The sequence below is a fragment of the Balaenoptera musculus genome, chromosome 2 (genome assembly GCF_009873245.2).
Source record: "Balaenoptera musculus isolate JJ_BM4_2016_0621 chromosome 2, mBalMus1.pri.v3, whole genome shotgun sequence".
NCBI lineage: Eukaryota > Metazoa > Chordata > Mammalia > Artiodactyla > Balaenopteridae > Balaenoptera > Balaenoptera musculus.
This window is the reverse complement of record NC_045786.1, coordinates 35,394,088-35,412,648: the sequence shown is the minus strand read 5'-3', so window position 1 is coordinate 35,412,648 and position 18,561 is coordinate 35,394,088. Positions and strand designations below refer to the sequence as shown.

Genomic DNA, 18,561 nt, shown 5'->3' with positions numbered 1-18,561 from the left:
TTTTGTATATCTCATACCTGCCATTTATACTACCTTTTTAGGCCACTTCACATGTATGATCTAATTTGGTAAGCATTTAATAATTTCTGAATTCATAGAAACAATACATAATACTTGTAAATGCCTTCAAAGTTCAAAATGCTCTATGTGTAGGATTTCACCTGACCCTCACAACTGTCTCCGAGATGTCATATGAGGTGTGGTTATTTCTTTATTTCACATGAGGGGACTGGGGCCGAGGGAGGTGAAATTATTTTCCGAAGGCCGCATAGGAAGCGTACAGACTTGAACTTGTCTAGTGCTGTTTCTCCTGCTCCAAAACACCTGTCCCGCTCCCTGCAAAATGTGTTAAGGAGTACTGTAGGTGACTCAAGAAAACCACACCTGAAGAAGGGTTTGTAAACCTTGCTCTCATTCTACAGTGATCAACACAAACAAAAACTAAAATTCAAATATACAAACGTGCAATGCAAGATAAAATGTCAGAAAGCACCAATCCTATTTTCCACGTAAAACATTTCGGTTGTTTGTGATGTATACCCGAATCAAAATGACAGGAATTCAAAGGAAATTCTGAAAATCTGAAGATCTAAGTGAGATTTAGGTTTTTTATTAAAAAATCAGTTTTTCTCAATTAGCTATATCATTTATTTTAAATGTTTCACTTACTGGAGGGACTGCCCATTTCTGTTCCTTCTCTGTCCTGGGCCAGTGTGAGACAGCAGTCCTGGGTAAGCATTTCTGTTCTATGGACCCAAACTTTTCCTCGTTGGACAGCCTCAAGCTCTAGACCTGGGGAGTGGAGAATAGGCAGTGTTAGCAGGACCTTTTGTCTGTGGAGCTCAAGCCACGTTTTCAGTCTATTTTAATCAGTGGCAAAGCAGAAATGTTTCTCTCTCAAACTTCGGTGGGAAAAATCGTGCTTATTTATAGGGCTCTCAAAATCCAATATCACCCAGCCCTGAGGTAGCGAGATTTGTGTCCACTATGTCCTAGGAGGGATTTGGGGAGACAAGGCAAATAGGTTTCACATGTCCTGTGACAGGATGGACTTGAGGAATCGAGAGATACACATGCGCGTGGGTGCACAATTAAATGAGCTGGAATCCAGGTGGGGATGAAGGAGGGAGAGAGGTTGACCGAGCACAGACACAGGCTGGCATTTAGGTACAAGCAGAGTCTAGCATTCGTTCTTTTTTTTTTTTTTAATTAAATTAATTAATTTTGTTTATTTATTTTTGGCCTCACCGCACAGCATGTGGGATCTTAGTTCACCGACCAGGGATTGAACCCGTGCCCCCAGCATTGGAAGTGCGGAGTCTTAACCACTGGACCGCCAGGGAAGTCCCCTAGCATTCATTCTTACACCAGCACGTGGATGTATTAGCAGCCTCAGGGTTTTACACACAAGACGTTTCCATCTACTACCTTTTGCCTGGGTACATTTTATTTTTTAATTGCTGCTGCAACACATTACCACAAACTTGGCTTACAGCAATACAAATTTTTTATTATCTTACAGTTTTGGACGTCAGAATTCTGATACGGGTCTCACTGGGCTAAAATTAAGGTGTTGGCAGGGCTGCATTCCTTCTGGAGTCTCTAGGGAAGAATCCATTTCTTTGTCTTTTCCAGTTTCTAGAGGCTGCCCACATTCCTTGGCTTGTGGCCCCTTTTTCCAACTTCAAAGCCAGCAACACTGCATCTCTCTGTCCATTTTTATGTAGTCACATCTGCCTGTGATCACAGCTGAGCAAGGTTCGCCCACCTGGATAATCCAGGATAATCTCCCCCTCTCAGGGTCCTTAACCTTAGTCAAAGGATGCTTTGGGCAAAGCCCCTTTTGCCATGTAAGGTAACCTATTCGCAGGTCCTAGGGATTAGGTTGTGACCATCTTTGAGGAGGGTGCATTATTCTGATTAACACAGTGGGACAGCTCGGCTTCTCAGGCAAATTGGTCTGGCAAATTCCTTGCAGTCATTCCAGAATAAATTTCACAACAGTATGCTATCAAGGAATACTCTGTGAAGCTATCTAGGAGAATTCATTTTAAATGTCCAGATCAAGATATTACATTCTGAGACTTCATTCTAGGGTTTCTCTCTCTCTCTCTCTCTGTCTCTCTGTCTCTGTCTCTGTCTCTCTCTCTCTCTCTCTCTCGTGTGTGTGTGTGTGTGTGTGTGTGTGTGTGTGTGTGAGAGAGAGAGAGAGAGAGAGAGAGAGAGAGACTGCTCTAGCTAGTTCCATTCTGAGATTTCATTCTAGGGTTTCCCTCCCTCTGTTTCTCTCTCTCTCTCTCTGTGTGTGTGTGTGTGTGTGTGTGTGTGTGTGTGTGTGAGACTGCTCTAGCTAGTTTCAAAAAGGCAGCTCTTTTCAACACAAGTGTTATATAAGGGTCTAGGAGTGTTGTGCCATGCAATGTAGAGAAAGAATGTAATCTACTAAAATTGGTGCATATTAGTTGCAATGGTTAGAACTTTGGTGAGCTTGAGTGAAGATCTCATGCCCCTGAGGGTCCGAGGGTCTTGGGAGTACACATGGTCTCTAATTGATGGTCCCTCAGAGGAGTCTGCAGAAACCTTTAAAACCTCCAGGCTGGTGAGAAATAGATGCTTAGGAGGTGGGAGCTAGTGGGGGAGGCAGTGTAAATTTCGCCCTTTTCTATTTCTCAGAGTTGGAATCCTAAGAGAGTCCGTAGAGAGATTTCATAAGAAAATGACATTAATTTCTATGCTTGCCATTGCAAGTGCAGAGTTTCCAACAAATTCCTTACAGGGAAATAAGGGAGCCCTGTGGCGGGTCTTTCACATCTGTAGTGTTCAGGGCACCCCTCCATCTCCACGTGCCAAGTGTCTGCAGCCGTGATACTCAAGCCCTACTGTAGACCAGATGTGGATAAAGGCAGTCCCAGCTGCAGTGTCCATGATCTGTAAGAAGTCTGTTCCTTTACAGGAGTGATTATACGGGTATATTCCGTGGAATATAACAGAGAAACGTTTCAAGGGCGTCAAGCGCCGTAAGTGGATGTAACCACAGTGAACTCAGTGTATGAATATGGTCACATCTTGTTTTGTCTTTTTTTACATATAATTACTGGAGATGCTTCCTGCTTTATTAGTTAGGGATTTAGACTCTTGAAATCTTCATCTCTCTTATCACCCCAAGGAGTCCAGAGAGCAGGAGAGGGAACTATTCTGCAGCCTATCTCAAGTGGAGAGAGAACTGAGTTGTGAGCCCTGCTGTTGCTTCTCCCTGCCTTCCAATGACCTCACTGAAGATGGGCCATGCTCGTTCACTAGTCAGTGGCTCCCCTTTCCCTGGGGATGGGGCTCATCACCCACTCTTTCGAAGGAAGCTGCCTTTAGTGATTCCCAGGTCAGGCACTCTTTTGAGGGAAACTTGCTTCGTGATTCAAAGATGCTCACACTTATACTTCTGGGGACCTGAGTGTACCATCTGATGGGAGTGCAAGATCTCCCATTCCCATCCAAGGGATGTCACCATCAATGACCACATAGGGAGGTGAAGTGTGCTTTACAGAGAAGCAGAAGTCACCGCCGGTGAGCACCAGAGACCTGACATTCAATCCTATTCCCGAGGTTGCTAATTCTTCTGTTCCTCCACGTGATTATTTGAAGGCTCAGGCTCTCAGCCTCCGGACTGGACCATGGAGTTTGTCACATGTGTATCAGCTTTCTAACCCCTAACCAAGATCAGTAATGATATTAATAGCAACAATAATAGCTCAGAGTTATTAAGTACTTCTTAAATGCTAGGCATTGTTCTGAGTGCCTTTTCATGAATAAATAAATTTAATCCTCATAATCCCTACAAAGTAGGTGTTATTTTTATCTCCACTTTTACAGAGAAGGAAATTTAGGTAACCTGCACAGGGTCACAGAGCTGAATTTACTCCCAGGCAGTCAGGTTCCAGGCTCCTTGGAAATGTGTGCTCTTGATCACTCTGCTACACCATGATGCTTCTTGGAAAGAAGTGTGAAGAGGTCTCGAGCTTTGTCAGATAATGACATGACACCCAGACAGCAGCAAGGTCACTTCTAACAGCCCAGGAGCACATGAATTGCAGAGGTAATTGGAGGAACATTACACTTTCCGATACCATTATAGAAACTTCAACCCCAAGAACAGTAGGAAGGGCCTTCTGAATATTCACAGCTGGCCAAAGACAAAGGTCAGAGGAGGGCAGGGAGGGAGCTGAAGGCAGAGGCAACTGAAATGATGTCCTCCATGCCCCTGGGCCTTCCGCTTCAGCAGCCCAGGAGGGATCCCCAACACAGGGGAGGATCTGGCTTGACGACCCTGACAGCTACATTTCTGACCTCTGCCCACGTCAGCGGAAGACAGGGGAAAAAAAGCGGAAGACAGGGAACCTGGGAAAAAAGCAGGTTCCAGGCATTCAAGGAACGATTGAAAGTTCTTTTGTTATGGAGTCTGGATGTGTTACGGACGTGCATTCAGAGCTCATAGACAAAGAAATTCCACTCGTGGTATGCAGGAACCCGTGCTTCATGTGGCAGAGTGGGAGGCATGACCAGGAAATGAGGACCACACTTCCCTCCCTGAGAAATCAGGCTTCGGTTCAGCGGCTCTCCCTGCATTCATTCTGTCAGGGGAGATGGGGCTTTGGGCTGAAGGGCCGGGGAGATTAGGGGAACAGAACATGCCTATGTGCAGTACTGGGGCTCCAGGTAACCGCCATCTTCAGACATGACCCTCTGATCAACACTCAGCATGGGCTCTTCCAGCCAGGGCTGGGCCCCAGAGGCCTCAGGAAAGAATTATCGTTATCAGGGGTATATAGAGCAAGTGGAGACGTTCCAAGGGCAGTCATGCATGTCAGCAAGGAGGCCTAATGCCTGAATTCACTCACTACTTGTATGTTTTTATACCAGGGTATATGAAATTAAAGGTAAAGCTGGAAGAAAGCAAAGGGAACATATTTTAAAAAATAAGTGTATCATAATTTGGTAAGACTATTTTTGTAGCATGAACACATTTTTTATATGGGCACAGAGGGAGGCATGGTTAATTCTGCACAGTGGGGTCCCTGGGCTCCCTGACAACTTTCCAGAAGAGGTGACATTTGATGTGACCCTTGAAAGATCTTTTATACTCTGGATCCCATGAATGGCTAATTTCTGACAGTTTTCTCTTAGAGATTTTTTTTTTTTTTTCCATTGCCATTTCTTCTACTCTGGGCTAGGGCCACTTCCTCTCATATCTATCTGCAGAACTCCAGTCCATCCTGCTACCATACTGGCCCTCCTAAAATGCTACCTATTCTGTCCCTTTTTAATATTGCTCCCCTCTGTGGATCCCTATTGCTTTTAATTCCCCTTACTTGCATTTCAGGACCTCCAAAAGATGGTGAGATTTACATCTTATTCAACTCACAAGTTTCACCCTGGCTGGACAAGGCTGTGCCTCATAGATACTGAATTTATTTTTGCTGTTTCTTTTTTGCTTATATCGTTTCTCATATCTTGTTCTATTCACATCACATCATCCTGCAGATCCCTTCTGAAATGTTACTTATTCATGATGCATCATTTGCTTATTCTAGCTGATAGTAGCCACCTACAATAATTTATTTTTATGCTAGAAAATTTGGCATTTGTTATATAAGAGGATCACGAAATTTAACTCATACTATAACATGGATATGAAGATAAAATGTTCAAATTTGCTTCTACAGAAATCATGTTTCTCCTGAGTCCCTACTCACTGCTTATCTAGGAGGAAAATTAAATATCTAACCCAAATTAAAGCTTAGTCCACTCCTATTATATAAATCATCTCTTAGGTAATGGTCTGTCTCTCTTGCATAAAAATACTCAGTTTCTTAGATAATCCTCCTGTCTTGGCTTCTCTCCCTAAGTTGTCCATACAGGTTTATGTATTCTCATGGTTTTAGGGAGGAAAGGAGACCCCTGTCTTCAGAATAGAATGGTCCTTGAATGGGTGCTGGTTGTTATCTGCTGTGCTTTACTCCCTTTTCCCCTCCCTCTCCTTCTTCCCCTCCCCCTATCTCTTCCCCTTCTCCTCCTCTTCTTCCTCCTAATCCCTCTCCTCCTCCTTCTTCTTTTCTATGCCTCCCAGGCTGGCTACCCACTCCTGACTGAGTCAAGTCTTCCTGATCTAGGATCTATTGTTTCCTTATTAGATTTACTCTTTCCTTATTAGCTCCATTTATTCACTTTTAAATTTAACTCTTGGATAACAATATTATTTCCTTCATTGCAAAGTCCTACCGTAAGTCTACAAATACCAGTAATAAATAACCCACGGTTTCAATGTATTCCATGCACATAGATGCTACATCTCCAATAAGATAACAAGCTCGCTAGGTAACTGATGGATTATATTCTTCTTTTGTGTTCCTTACAGCATGTCACCTAGGCAAAACCCATAAAGTATATTTAATAAATAAGTGTTGTCTTGAACTTGACTAATATGAAGAAATGCTTCTCAGGGAAAGGAAAGCAGATGGATGTTTGGTATCCAGGCTTCCTAAATGTCAACTAAACTTTAGACACAGGAATCCCTAGATTGTCTTGAGCCAGGGCATGCAACCCATCTGAACCAGACTAGACAGACTTAGTGTTGACAGTGGAAGAATGCCATGTAAATGAAAGCATTTAATGTAAGTAGTCAATGTCCCCCAAGATTACTAGAAAACAGTATCATATAATGGAATGCTTGTTTCTTTGGGAATCAGTCTTGGCTCTGTCATACTCTAGTTGTATGCCTTTGGGCTAGCGACTGAAGACTTTTTGCATCACAGTTTTCTCCATTTATACAAACGAGGGTAATGATAATCCTGACCTACCCCGCTCAAAGGGTGGTAGTGAAGAGAGAATGTCAGTAATATTTCCTGGTAAACTAGAAAGCATGGGCTAGATATACGGCTGTCTTGATCAGGGATCATCATGTGTAAGGAACAGAAACCCACTCAAATTAGCTCAAGCAAAATGGGATTCACAGGATGGATGAGTGGATATTTAGCGGAATTTAGGAATAAGCACATCTTGGGGGCCTGGACCCGGGAATCAGAAAGTGAAGCCCAGGTTACTTACTCCTTCAGCTGAAACCCATGTTTTATTATCTGACCTTCCATGTCTAATTCGTTGCTCTTTGCTGTGGGAACTGGCTCACTTTGCTTCAACATGCATCACATAAAAGAAATGGCTAGCCCAGCCCAGATTGATGTGAGTTTTCAGCTCCAGCTCTTTTGTTGCAATTCTGAATTCCTGGGAAATATTGACCTGGTGTGGACCAGATGTTTGCCTCTGATAATCAGCTGTGGCCAAGGAAGCTAGGTCACACATACAAACCTGGCCACCCTTTCAGCGAGGGCTCAGTTTAGGCTGGCTTCTGTTAATTAACCATAGTTGATTTTGTGAAACTTCTTTGGTTTGAGGGGTTTAAGACATTCAAGAGTCAGACAGCTAGCACTTTTATTTCCTCAAGTGTGCTTAAGATGCTAGGTGAGCTTAATGCAGGGGAAGTTGTTTTTACCCCGCTCTCTTATACTCTCTGGGTTTCAAAGAGTCAGATACAGAAGAAATTGACCCTGACTGAGGAAAGAGGAGGTGATATAATTTTGTCACTGATGATCTTCTCTATGGCTAGATGGAAGACGTCCTCATTCCAAGACAGAAATGTCATCCAGTTTTAATCTTCTGCAGTTTGATACTTTCTTCCATAGGTGTGACCTAGGTTAAGGGTTAATTTTGTGAAAACAAAGAAAAATGTGGATGTAATAGAAGATTTTGGAATGATTCACAGCAAAGTAATACAACTAATTTCAGGGGAAAGTCTACTAATTATATTTTACTTACTCCCTACCTACTTCCAAAAAGGATTTTAGGCACTTTATCAAGGCCCAAAGCATAAACACAGTAAAATACAAAAATGAAGTAGTAAAAAGGGGATAAATAGAAGAAATTATATTTTAAAATTCTGGCTGATAATTTGTTAATAACTATTTGCAGAAAAATAAAGTTAGATTTCTACCTCACCCCATAGATCAAAATACATTCCAAATGTAATAAAGAGTTAAACATAATTGCTAAACTATGAAGGAACTAGAAAAATACATTTAAGTATTTATCTGTTTTCAGGGCAGGGAGGGAAAAGCATATCTCATTAGTAAAGAAAGAAACCTTAAAAGGAAATATGAATAGAGCTGACTACATAAAAATTCAAAACTTCTTGACTTCACAAAGCACCAAAAACAAGATTAAATGGGGAAAATATTTCTAATACAAATGACAAAGAGTCGATAACTTCACTATGAAATTTAATAGCTTTATCTGTTAAAAATAATAAAAACACAAACATTCCAATAGATAAATGAAGGACAGAAAACAAGAAATTTTTGAAGAATTAATACAAAAAGCAAATATACATGAAAAGATATTAAACCTAAATAATAAGAAGGAAATGCAAATTAAAATGTTGAAATTCTATGAAACACTTATGATTGGAAAAAATTTTAGAAAATTATAATATCCAAACTGAGAGGAGGTACTGAGAAAAGGGAACTTATATGGCCTGATGATAATAATATGACCTTCCTGGAGGGCAATGTGGTAATATTTTGAAAAGCTCATGAAACACACTCTTTTTCTCAGAAATTTCATTTCCAGAAATTTGTCCTTGGGAAATAATCAAAAATTTGTGCAAAGATTTATGTATAAGAATCTTTGTTATTAATTCTTTTTTTGAATAGAAATTATTCCCAAAGTTTTTACAATGAACATTTATTTCTTTTGCAATAAGAAAAAAATAATATATTGCCTTTCTGTATCTATTTTCTTTAATTGGGAAGTTTGTATACAATGAATTCATTCCCATTAATTGGGAAGTTTGTGCTCAACTTTTTTTTGTTTTGTTTTGTTTTGTTTTTGTTTTTTTTTAATTGAACATTTTATTTGAGATAATTGTAGATATACATACAGTTGTAAGAAATAATACATAGACGTTCCATGTTGCCTTTACCCAGTTTCCCACAATGGTAAGATTTTGCAAAACTGTAGTACAGTATCAGGACCAGGATATTGATATTGACACAGGCAAGATAAAGAATAACTCCATCACCACAAGAATCTCTCATTTCCTTTTATAGCCACACCCACTTTCCTCCAGCTTCACCCCATCCTTAGTCCTTGGCAACCACTAATCTGTTCTTCATTTCTACAATTTTATCACTTCAAGAACATTGTATAGATGTAATCATGTGAGTAAGTTTGGGGGATTGGCATTTTTCACTCAGCTTAAGTCTTTGGAAATTCATCAGGTGATATATATATTTATATCTATATTTTTGCATACTCAAATGTAAACAATGTCTTTAATATTGAGTGAAGCTTTGTATTTTATAAATGTATTTGATATGTTTATAGCAAAAAATGCTCTATAAATTTTAATAGAACTGTGTGTAGAGTTGCATACTGAATATTTTATTTTCTTATTTTTAAAATAAATTTATTTATTTATTTGTTTTTATTTTTGGCTGTGTTGGGTCTTCATTGCTGCGTGCGGGCTTTCTCTAGTTGCGGCGAGTGGGGGCTACTCTTCATTGTGGTTCGCGGGCTTCTCATTGTCATGGCTTCTCTTGTTGCAGAGCACAGGCTCTAGGCTCGTGGGCTTCAGTAGTTGTGGCTTCTGGGCTCTAGAGCACAGGCTCAGTAGATGTGGCACATGAGCTTAGCTGCTCTGCGGCATGTGGGATCTTCCTGGACCAGGACTCGAACCTGTGTCTCCTGCAATGGCAGGTGAATTCTTAACCACTGTGCCACCAGGGAAGCCCTGACTATTATAAATAACCTTTACGCTGAATTGTCTTATTGTTTTGCTTTGTTGCTGAGCTTTTAGAATTAATTGGCTTATTTGGAAAAATAAATGAAAAACAATTATTAGTATAATATAATCTAAAACAAGTGTCTTCTAATAATTTTAAGCTAACATTATTGTACTTTGTGGTTGATTTGTCCTTCTGGGGAAACTTGTAAAAATAACAAGCTCCCTTATCTAAAGTTTCAAAAGTACTTTACCCCTGTGTCTATTTGCAGCCCCCTATTGAGTAGGCATTATTTCTTGTTCATCACTTTCTAGTTTGGATTTAACTAGCTTTGAAGTCATTATTAGGTACTGCTGAATGGCCATTACAGCTTTTTGGAGTTGCTTCTCAATTTTTATTCTCTATGCCTAACTTACAAGGACTCCTTCCTCTTGTTGTTGTTGTTTTTTTAATTGGAGTATATTTGCTTTAAAATGTTGTGTTAGTTTCTGCTGTAGGACAAAGTGACTCAGCTATATGTATACGTATATCCCTTCCCTCCTAAGCCTCCCTCCCACCCCACCCCCTATCCCACCCCTCTAGGTCATCACAGTGTGCTCAGTTTTGAAGAGTAAAGTAACATTTTTATCATCTAGCATCTTGCTTTGTAAATATCTGATGAAATTGATTAGTAATTAAATAAAAAGACCCTTGAGTCATCAAGACTTATACAAACACTTTGTCCTATTATTATGAGAGCTCCTTGGGGTATTAACTTGGGATTTATTTGCTTTTGTTGTAGACAGAATTTGAAAAAGCTACATTATCTCTTTCCATTCTAGAGCCCATTGAAGGCAGGCACTGGGTACCAGTAAAGAGGGATGGCTGGGGGTCTGAAAACAAGAGAGGAAGTGTGATGAACTAAATAACAATGACAAAAGCAATGAAACAAACCCAAGTCCCCACAGAGCACAGCAGTTTGGGGCCAGTTAATAACAATCCTTTAGTTGAAATGGCTCCTAAAGGCATGGAAGATAATTAATATTTCCTATGAAGACCTTAGGTCACCTGGAAAAATCAAAAACATTCCATTTTCCCTTGTCTCAAAAAGAAGGAGGTTGTGTAATGCATTTGAAAATTTATATTCAGTATGGTTAAAATAGAGCAAAATTTGGCATTTAAGTATGGCAAGTTTTAATTAACTGGAGAAAACAACCTGGGTGGAAAAATAATCAGAATAAATGAGGTGATCCCCTCCTTTATCACAGAGGTACCAGTAGAATTCCACACTACAGATTCTGTTTTGAAGGGAAAAAAAAAAAAAAAAAGTGAAGGAATGAAGTGACTTCTGGGAGAGAAGCAATTGGGGTCTGCTCTCATGGGACTCGGGTACACTTGTTCAGCCTTCTGGTGGCCCATCTCACTGGGTGATGTGCATGTGGCCCTTTTTCTCTGCCCCCAGGACTGCCCTCCGGATGCGGAGGACTTCAGAGCCCAGCAGTGTTCAGCCTACAATGATGTCCAGTATCAGGGGCGTTATTATGAGTGGCTTCCAGAGTACAATGATCCTGCTGCCCCCTGTGCGCTCAAGTGTCACGCACAGGGACAGAACTTGGTAGTGGAGCTGGCACCCAAGGTCTTGGATGGAACTCGTTGCAATGCTGACTCCTTGGACATGTGTATCAGCGGCATCTGTCAGGTAAGCCACACCTACTTCCTGTACCCCTGGTTCAAGGATGTGCCACGACCACTGTCAATAATTTTTTTCTTCTGCACTTTTGTTCACGCAGATGAAATATTGTCTTTGATCATTTTAATGTAAAAATTTTTTAGGGAGTATTACTCACCTGTAGCTTATGTTTTACTTATTTAAAATAGTGTAAATTTTGCTCCTGTAGAATCAAAAGATTGCAATATATGACTTGTGGTTTTTCTAGATCAGTGGTTCTCCAACATGAAAGTGCATCAGAATCACATGAAGGACTTGTTAAAACACAGTGTTCTGGGCCCCAGTGCCAGAGTGTCTGATCCAGTCGGTCTGGGGTAGGGCCTGAAAATATGCATTTCTAACAAGTTCCCAGGAGATGCTGATGTTCCTGGCCCAGGGACCCCACTTTGAGAATCACTGCTTTGGAAGGCTAATATTGATAGGTTCTCTGACCTTTCTTATTAAAACTAATTCATTGTTTTGGGTCTTTGGGAGCAATGACTTATATATTAATTAATTAACATGAATGTGTTCCAGCAGACTTTTCAGAGTGGACTTTGGAGAGCTGCAGTGAGTGTGTCTGAGGTGTAATCCCCCACGGCTTATAATGGGTCTGAGGGTTCAGGGGGATATGACAGGTTGCTGAGACAGTATGGGGATAGTAGGGAAAGGATAGGATTCCACCCCGTTCCTTTGATCACTGGAAAAAAAAATTGTAAACATAATGAATGCCTAGTGTTCCATCTACCCTATTATGTTCATAACAAAAATGGTAGTAACAATAGCAAATGAACCTAACCATCTACTAAGTGTCAGACACTGCCAGGCATCTCTGACTTCATATGCTTAGACGAACCGTGATCTTGTTCCTCAGACTAGTTTCTCCTTCCTACATCTTTTCATCTAGAAAACGGCCTCCAGTTGCTCACCACAAAACCCTGGAGTCATTCTTGATTCTTCTCTTTCAATCCACACATCTAATCCATTGTCAAGTCCTGTCAGTTCTACCTCCAAAGCCTCTTTTGAATCCACCATTTCTATCTCCACTGATTTCCTTCCTAGTCTAAGCCCCGCGTTAGCTCTGACCTAAACTACAATAGCCTCCTGTCCTGACCTCCCAGCTTCCAACACTGTCCCCATTTGATTCATTCTCCACACAGCAGCCAAAGTGGTTGTCTTAAAGCCTAAATCAGAGTTTTTCACTCCTCCCACCAAAATCCCTAAATGGCTTGTCATTGCATTGATGATGACATCCAGGATCCTTGCTTACCTTTCCAGGCTCTTCCTGAACTCTTCTCTCCCCTTCCCCACCTTTTTAAAAAAGGACTTAAAATTTTTTAGGTTCAGAGCAAAATTGAGTGGAAGGTACTGATGTTTTCCATATACTCCCTGCCCGCACACATGCAGAGCCTCCACCATTTTCAACACTCCCCCACCAGAGTGGTACCTTTATTACAATTGATGAACCTACATTGACGCATCATAGTTACCCAAAGTCCATAGTTTCCATTAGGGTCCACTCTTGGAGTTGGATATTCCATGGGTTTGGACAAAAGTATAATGACATGTATCTGTCATTGTGGTATCATACAGAGTATTTTCACTCCCCTAAAAATCCTCTGTGCTCTGCCTACTCATCCCTCCCACTCTTAACCCCTGGTAACCACTGATCTTTTAACTTCCTCCATAGTTTTGTCTTTTCCAGAATGTCATATAGTTGGAATCATACAGTGTAGGCTTTTCAGATTGGCTTCTTTCACTTGGTAATATGCATCTAAATTTTCTCTATGTCTTTTTATCACTTGATAGCTCATTTCTTTTTACTGCTGAATAATATTCCATTGTCAGGATGTGCCACATTTTATTTATTCATTCACCTACTGAAGGACATCTTGGTTGCTTCCAAGTTTCGGCAATTATGAATAAAGCTGCTATAAACATCACTTGCAGGTTTTTGTATGGACGCAACTTTTCAATACATTTGGGTAAATACCAAGGAGTGTGATTGCTGTATCATGGTAAGAGTATGTTTATTTTTGTAAGAGAGTCTCCAACTGTCCTCCAAAGTGACTGCATTTTGCACTCCTACCAGCAATGAGTAAGAGTTACTGTCGTTCCACATCACCTCCAGCATTTGGTAGTGTCATTGTTCCAGATTTTGGTCATTTTAATAGGTGTGTAGGGGTATCATATTGTTGTTTTAATTTGCAATTCCCTAATGACATGTAATGTTGAGCATCTTTTCACATGCTTATTTATCACCTATATATCTTCTTTGATGTGGTGTCTGTTCAGGTCTTTTGCCCATTTTTTGATTGGGTTGCTTATTTTCTTATTGTTTAGAGTTATTTATATATGTTGGATAACCGTCCTTTATCAGATGTGTGTTTTGCAAATATTTTCTCCCAGTGTGACTCGTCTTCTTGTTCTCTTGACAGTGTCTTTTACAGACCAGAGGCTTTTTATTTTATTTCATTTTCATTTAGTTTTTTAAGATTTTTTTTTTGATGTGGACCATTTTTAAAGTCTTTATTGAATTTGTTACAATATTACTTCTGTTTCATGTTTGGGTTTTTTGGCTGTGAGGTGTGTGAGGTCTTAGCTCCCCGAACCCGTGGGGATCGAACCCGCACCCCCTGCATTAGAAGGCGAAGTCTTAACCACTGGACCACCAGGGAAGTCCTGAGGCTTTTGATTTTAATGAAGTCCAGCTTATCAGTAATTTCTTCCAGTGATCATGCTTTTGGTGTTATATCTAAAAAGTCATCACCATAGCCAAGGTCACCTAGGTTTTCTTCTAGGTTACCTTCTAGGAGTTTTATAGTTTTGTGTTTTACATTTAGGTCTATGATCCATTTTGAGTTAGTTTTTGTGAAGGATGTAAGTCTGTGTCTAGATTCATTTTTTTGCATGTGGATGTGCACTTGTTCTAGCACCATTCATTGAAGAGACTATCTTTTTTTTCCATTGTATTGCCTTTGCTCCTTTGTCAAAGATCATTTGATTGTATTCATGTCAGTTGATTTCTGTGCTCTCTATTCCGTTCCATTGATCTATTTGTCTATTCTTTTTCCAATACCATATCATCTTGATTACTTTGGCTTTATTCGTAAGCCTTGAAGTTGGGCAGTGTTAGTCCTCTGACACTGTTCTTCTCCTTCAGTATTGTGTTGACTGTTCTGGGTCTTTTCCCTCTTTATGTAAACTTTAGAATCAGTTTATTAATATCCACAAAATAACTTTCTGGAATCAAGTTGGAAAGAGCTAACATCTTGATAATATTGAATCTTCCTATCCACAAAAAAGGAATATCTCTCCATTTATTTAGTTCTTCTTCAATTTTTTCCACCTGCTGGATCTATCCATTTCTGATAGAAGGGTTTTGAAGTCTCCAACTATAATAGTGGATTCATCTACTTTTTCTTGCAGTTCTGTGGGTTTTTGCCTCGTGTATTTTGGCATTCCATTGTTAGGCATATACACATTAAGAATTGTTATGTTGTCTTGGAGTATTGACACCTTTATCATTACATAAATGCCCTTGATAACTCCCCTTGCTCTGAAGTCTGCTCTGTCTGAAATTAATATACCTACCCCTGCTTTATTTTTATTAATGTTAGCATACTGTGTCTTTCTCCATCCCTTTACTTTTAATTTATAGATGCTTTTATATTTAAAGTGGGTTTCTTCAGACAACAGATAGTTGGATCCTGTTTTTTGATCTACTGTGACATTCTCTGTCTTTTTAATTGCTACATTTAGACTCACTGCCATACCCCAGTACCCTGACAATGTCTGGCCCCATCAATAGGTCCTCACTTAAAAACTGGTTGAATAAATGAGTCTTGTCTACTTGCAAATGCAGAGGCTTTTCATAACTCTTGGTCTTTCTTTCATTTCTCTCTCAGCCTCCAATCCTGAATTTTCTAGTTCAAGCTTGATAACCATTCTGGGAGATTCCACAAATTCCTCCAATACACCATCGGAATTCCTCCAGTCCCGCCCCCACCTTCTCAAATGAACTAGTATTGTTCTTCCCAGATCCACTAGTTATTCTAACTGCTATTTCTATTCATTTCTGCTTATGACACCACAATTCTCAGTGTTACCTTCCTGAATTCATATTGTAGTCACCGAGTGTATTTGCTTGCATGTCCTCTATCCCGGTACCTCTATCAAATCTCTCACATTTTACTCTTCTTTCCTCTCTCACTTTCACTTTTCTACCCCAAGACTAAACTAGTCAGTCTCCCTTGGTAGCCTAACCAATCTCTCTTCCTTTCTTTCCTACTCTTAAACCATCTTATTTGATGTTTGCTGTTGCTTAATCTTCCCTAAGGTCAGAGTTTACTACTTCATTTTTCTATCTCATATGCTGTCAATGGTTTCCCTTTGTAACCACCAGTTAACTTTTGAGCTCTTCCACTAAATGATAATAATAGCTATTATTTGTCAGTAGAATTATGCTTTTTTGTTTTCCAAGTTTTTGACAATGAGTGTGTATTGCTTTTATAATGAAAAATAATTGTTATTAACAAACAATTTAATCTGGGCTAAAGAAGAGCAATGTGATCAAGGTAATGTTTTGACACTGAGGTTTTGAAAAGTTGAGTAGAAGTTACATATACCAAGATGAGGAAGAGAATCCCAAGCAGAAGGAATAGCGCTAGTGAAGAGATGTGATAGTAGTAGGTGTGTTTAAGCATCTTTGACTCATTCTGTAGAGCTGAGGTGAAAAATACCTGTGGGATAATGCTTGAAATTGAGGCAACAGATGTATGTGGAAACCAATCATGAACTTGTTCTGAAAGTTATAAGAGGAGAGGAGCCACTGAAGAATTTTATAAGAAATAGCTGAGTTGGGATTGTTTTTAGAAAGATCACTCAAGTGGCAATGTGGCAGATTATTTGGGGAAGACAGGGTTGGAGCAGATAATAGGTCAAGTTGGGATAATAAGAGCTTAAAGTAAGGTGGACGTAGGGTGACTGAGAAGGAGAGACAAATTCTACAGATTAAAGAAACAGATCTTTTAGGGCTGGATGTTTGATTGGATGTGGGAAGAGAGAGAGAGAAGTTGAGAATGATGTCTGGATTTCTGACATAATAACTAAGTAGATGATGAGGCCCTTTACCAAGACAGAAAATACTGAGTGAGGACCAAGTGTGTGGGGAAAAGATGATGAGCCTGATGTACCCGTGGATATCCAAGTTGATACATGAATCTAGAGCTTAGGAGAGAATTCTAGACGGGGAATATAGATCTGGGGGTCGTCCCATGGTTAAAGCTAATGTATGTCCTTAGGGACTGAATGAGAAGGGCAGATTCCCAAGGACAGAGTTCAGGCCCCATCATTTCCGGTGCAAGCATTGGAAGAGGTGCACATGATGGAGACTACACAAAACAATCTTCTGTGTAATAGAAAACTGGGAAAAAACAAGATATGGGTGAGTGAGTGTTTAAGAAGGAAGTTCGCAGTGCCAAATACTTCAGAGAAGTCAAGAGGGAAAAGAATTGCAATATGCCTGCTTCATTTGGACCAAACAGAGATCATTGGTGACCTCAGCTTAAGCAGTCTCAGTGACATGGTTGGAGTGAACACTGCTTGGTGCAGGATGTATTAGTTTCCTATGACTGCTTACTGTCTCTGAGCCTTGGTCTCCTCAGTCTGTATAAAGGAGATGTTACTCTGCTTATAGGCCCTATTTTAAATTTGTTCTTTCATTAATCAACTATACTCCAATATAAAATAAAAAGTTAAAAAAAAAGAAATGGTATGGATATTGACTCTTTATCTTATGAGGTGTGGAAGGCTCAAGAACCTGTTACATTGATAATTACAGAATTGCCTGCAAAAATAAAAAGTATTCTCAAATAAGAAGGATAATCTGAAAGGATGAAAAGTTACCCGTAGAGTACAGTTCATCATCCTCATTACCAAACTGTTGATGGTCTAATATTGCCCAGTTTTGCTGAACATGTAAACCCACCTCATCATTGAGACACTGTCTTGCGGCCTTTCCTTTAAGGCTCTCAATGCAGCAGGAAGGGTCTGAGGACAAGAGAGGCAGACATGAACTAAAGGTACCACTGGAAAGAAAGTAATTTTGAATCATGCTGAAAACTCACGTGTAGCCTGTAAACCATTAAACAAAGTTATGATAAATATAGACACAAAAATCCTCAACAAAATACTAGCAAACTAGAATCCAACAACACATTAAAAGGATCATACACCATGATCAAGTGGAATTTATCCCAGGGATGCAAGGATTCTTCAATATACACAAATCAATCAATGTGATACACCATATTAACAAACTGAAGAATAAAAACCAAGCGATCATCTCAGTAGATGCAGAAAAAGCTTTTGACAAAATTCAACACCCATTTATGATAAAAACTCTCCAGAAAGTGGGCATAGAGGGAACCTACCTCGACATAATAAAGGCCATATACAACAAACCCATAGCAAAACATCATTCTTAATGGTGAAAAACTGAAACCATTTCCTCTAAGATCAGGGACAAGACAAGGAGGTCCACTCTAGCCACTCTCATTCAACATAGTTTTGGAAGTCCTAGCCACAGCAATCACAGAAGAAAAAGAAATAAAAGGAATACAAATTGGAAAAGAAGAAGTAAAACAGTCACTGTTTGCAGATGACATGATACTATACATAGAAAATCCTAAAGTTGCCACCAGAAAACTACTAGAGCTAATCAATGAATTTGGTAATGTTGCAGGATACAAAATTAATGCACAGAAGTCTCTTGCATTCCTATACACTAATGATGAAAAATATGAAAGAGAAAGTAAGGAAATAATCCCATTCACCATTGCAACAAAAAGAATAAAATACCTGGGAATAAACCTACCGAAGGAGGCAAAAGACCTGTACTCAGAAAACTATAAGACACTAATGAAAGAAATCAAAGATGACACAAACAGATGGAAAGATATACCATGTTCTTGGATTGGAAGAATCAATATTGTGAAAATGACTCTACTACCCAAAGCAATCTACAGGTTCAATGCAATCCCTATC

General features: G+C 39.7%; 1 protein-coding gene across 7 annotated transcripts in view; it reads left to right on the top strand.

Annotated features, from left to right (window-relative positions):
• The window catches only part of ADAMTSL3 (ADAMTS like 3), a 365,885-nt gene that overhangs the window by 133,690 nt on the left and 213,634 nt on the right, over positions 1–18,561 (top strand). For all 7 annotated transcript variants that reach the window (XM_036842259.1, XM_036842264.1, XM_036842261.1 and 4 more), the window contains exon 6: positions 11,269–11,505. In XM_036842259.1, coding sequence (XP_036698154.1) covers positions 11,269–11,505 — 237 coding nt within the window. The remainder of the gene's footprint in view (positions 1–11,268; positions 11,506–18,561) is intronic.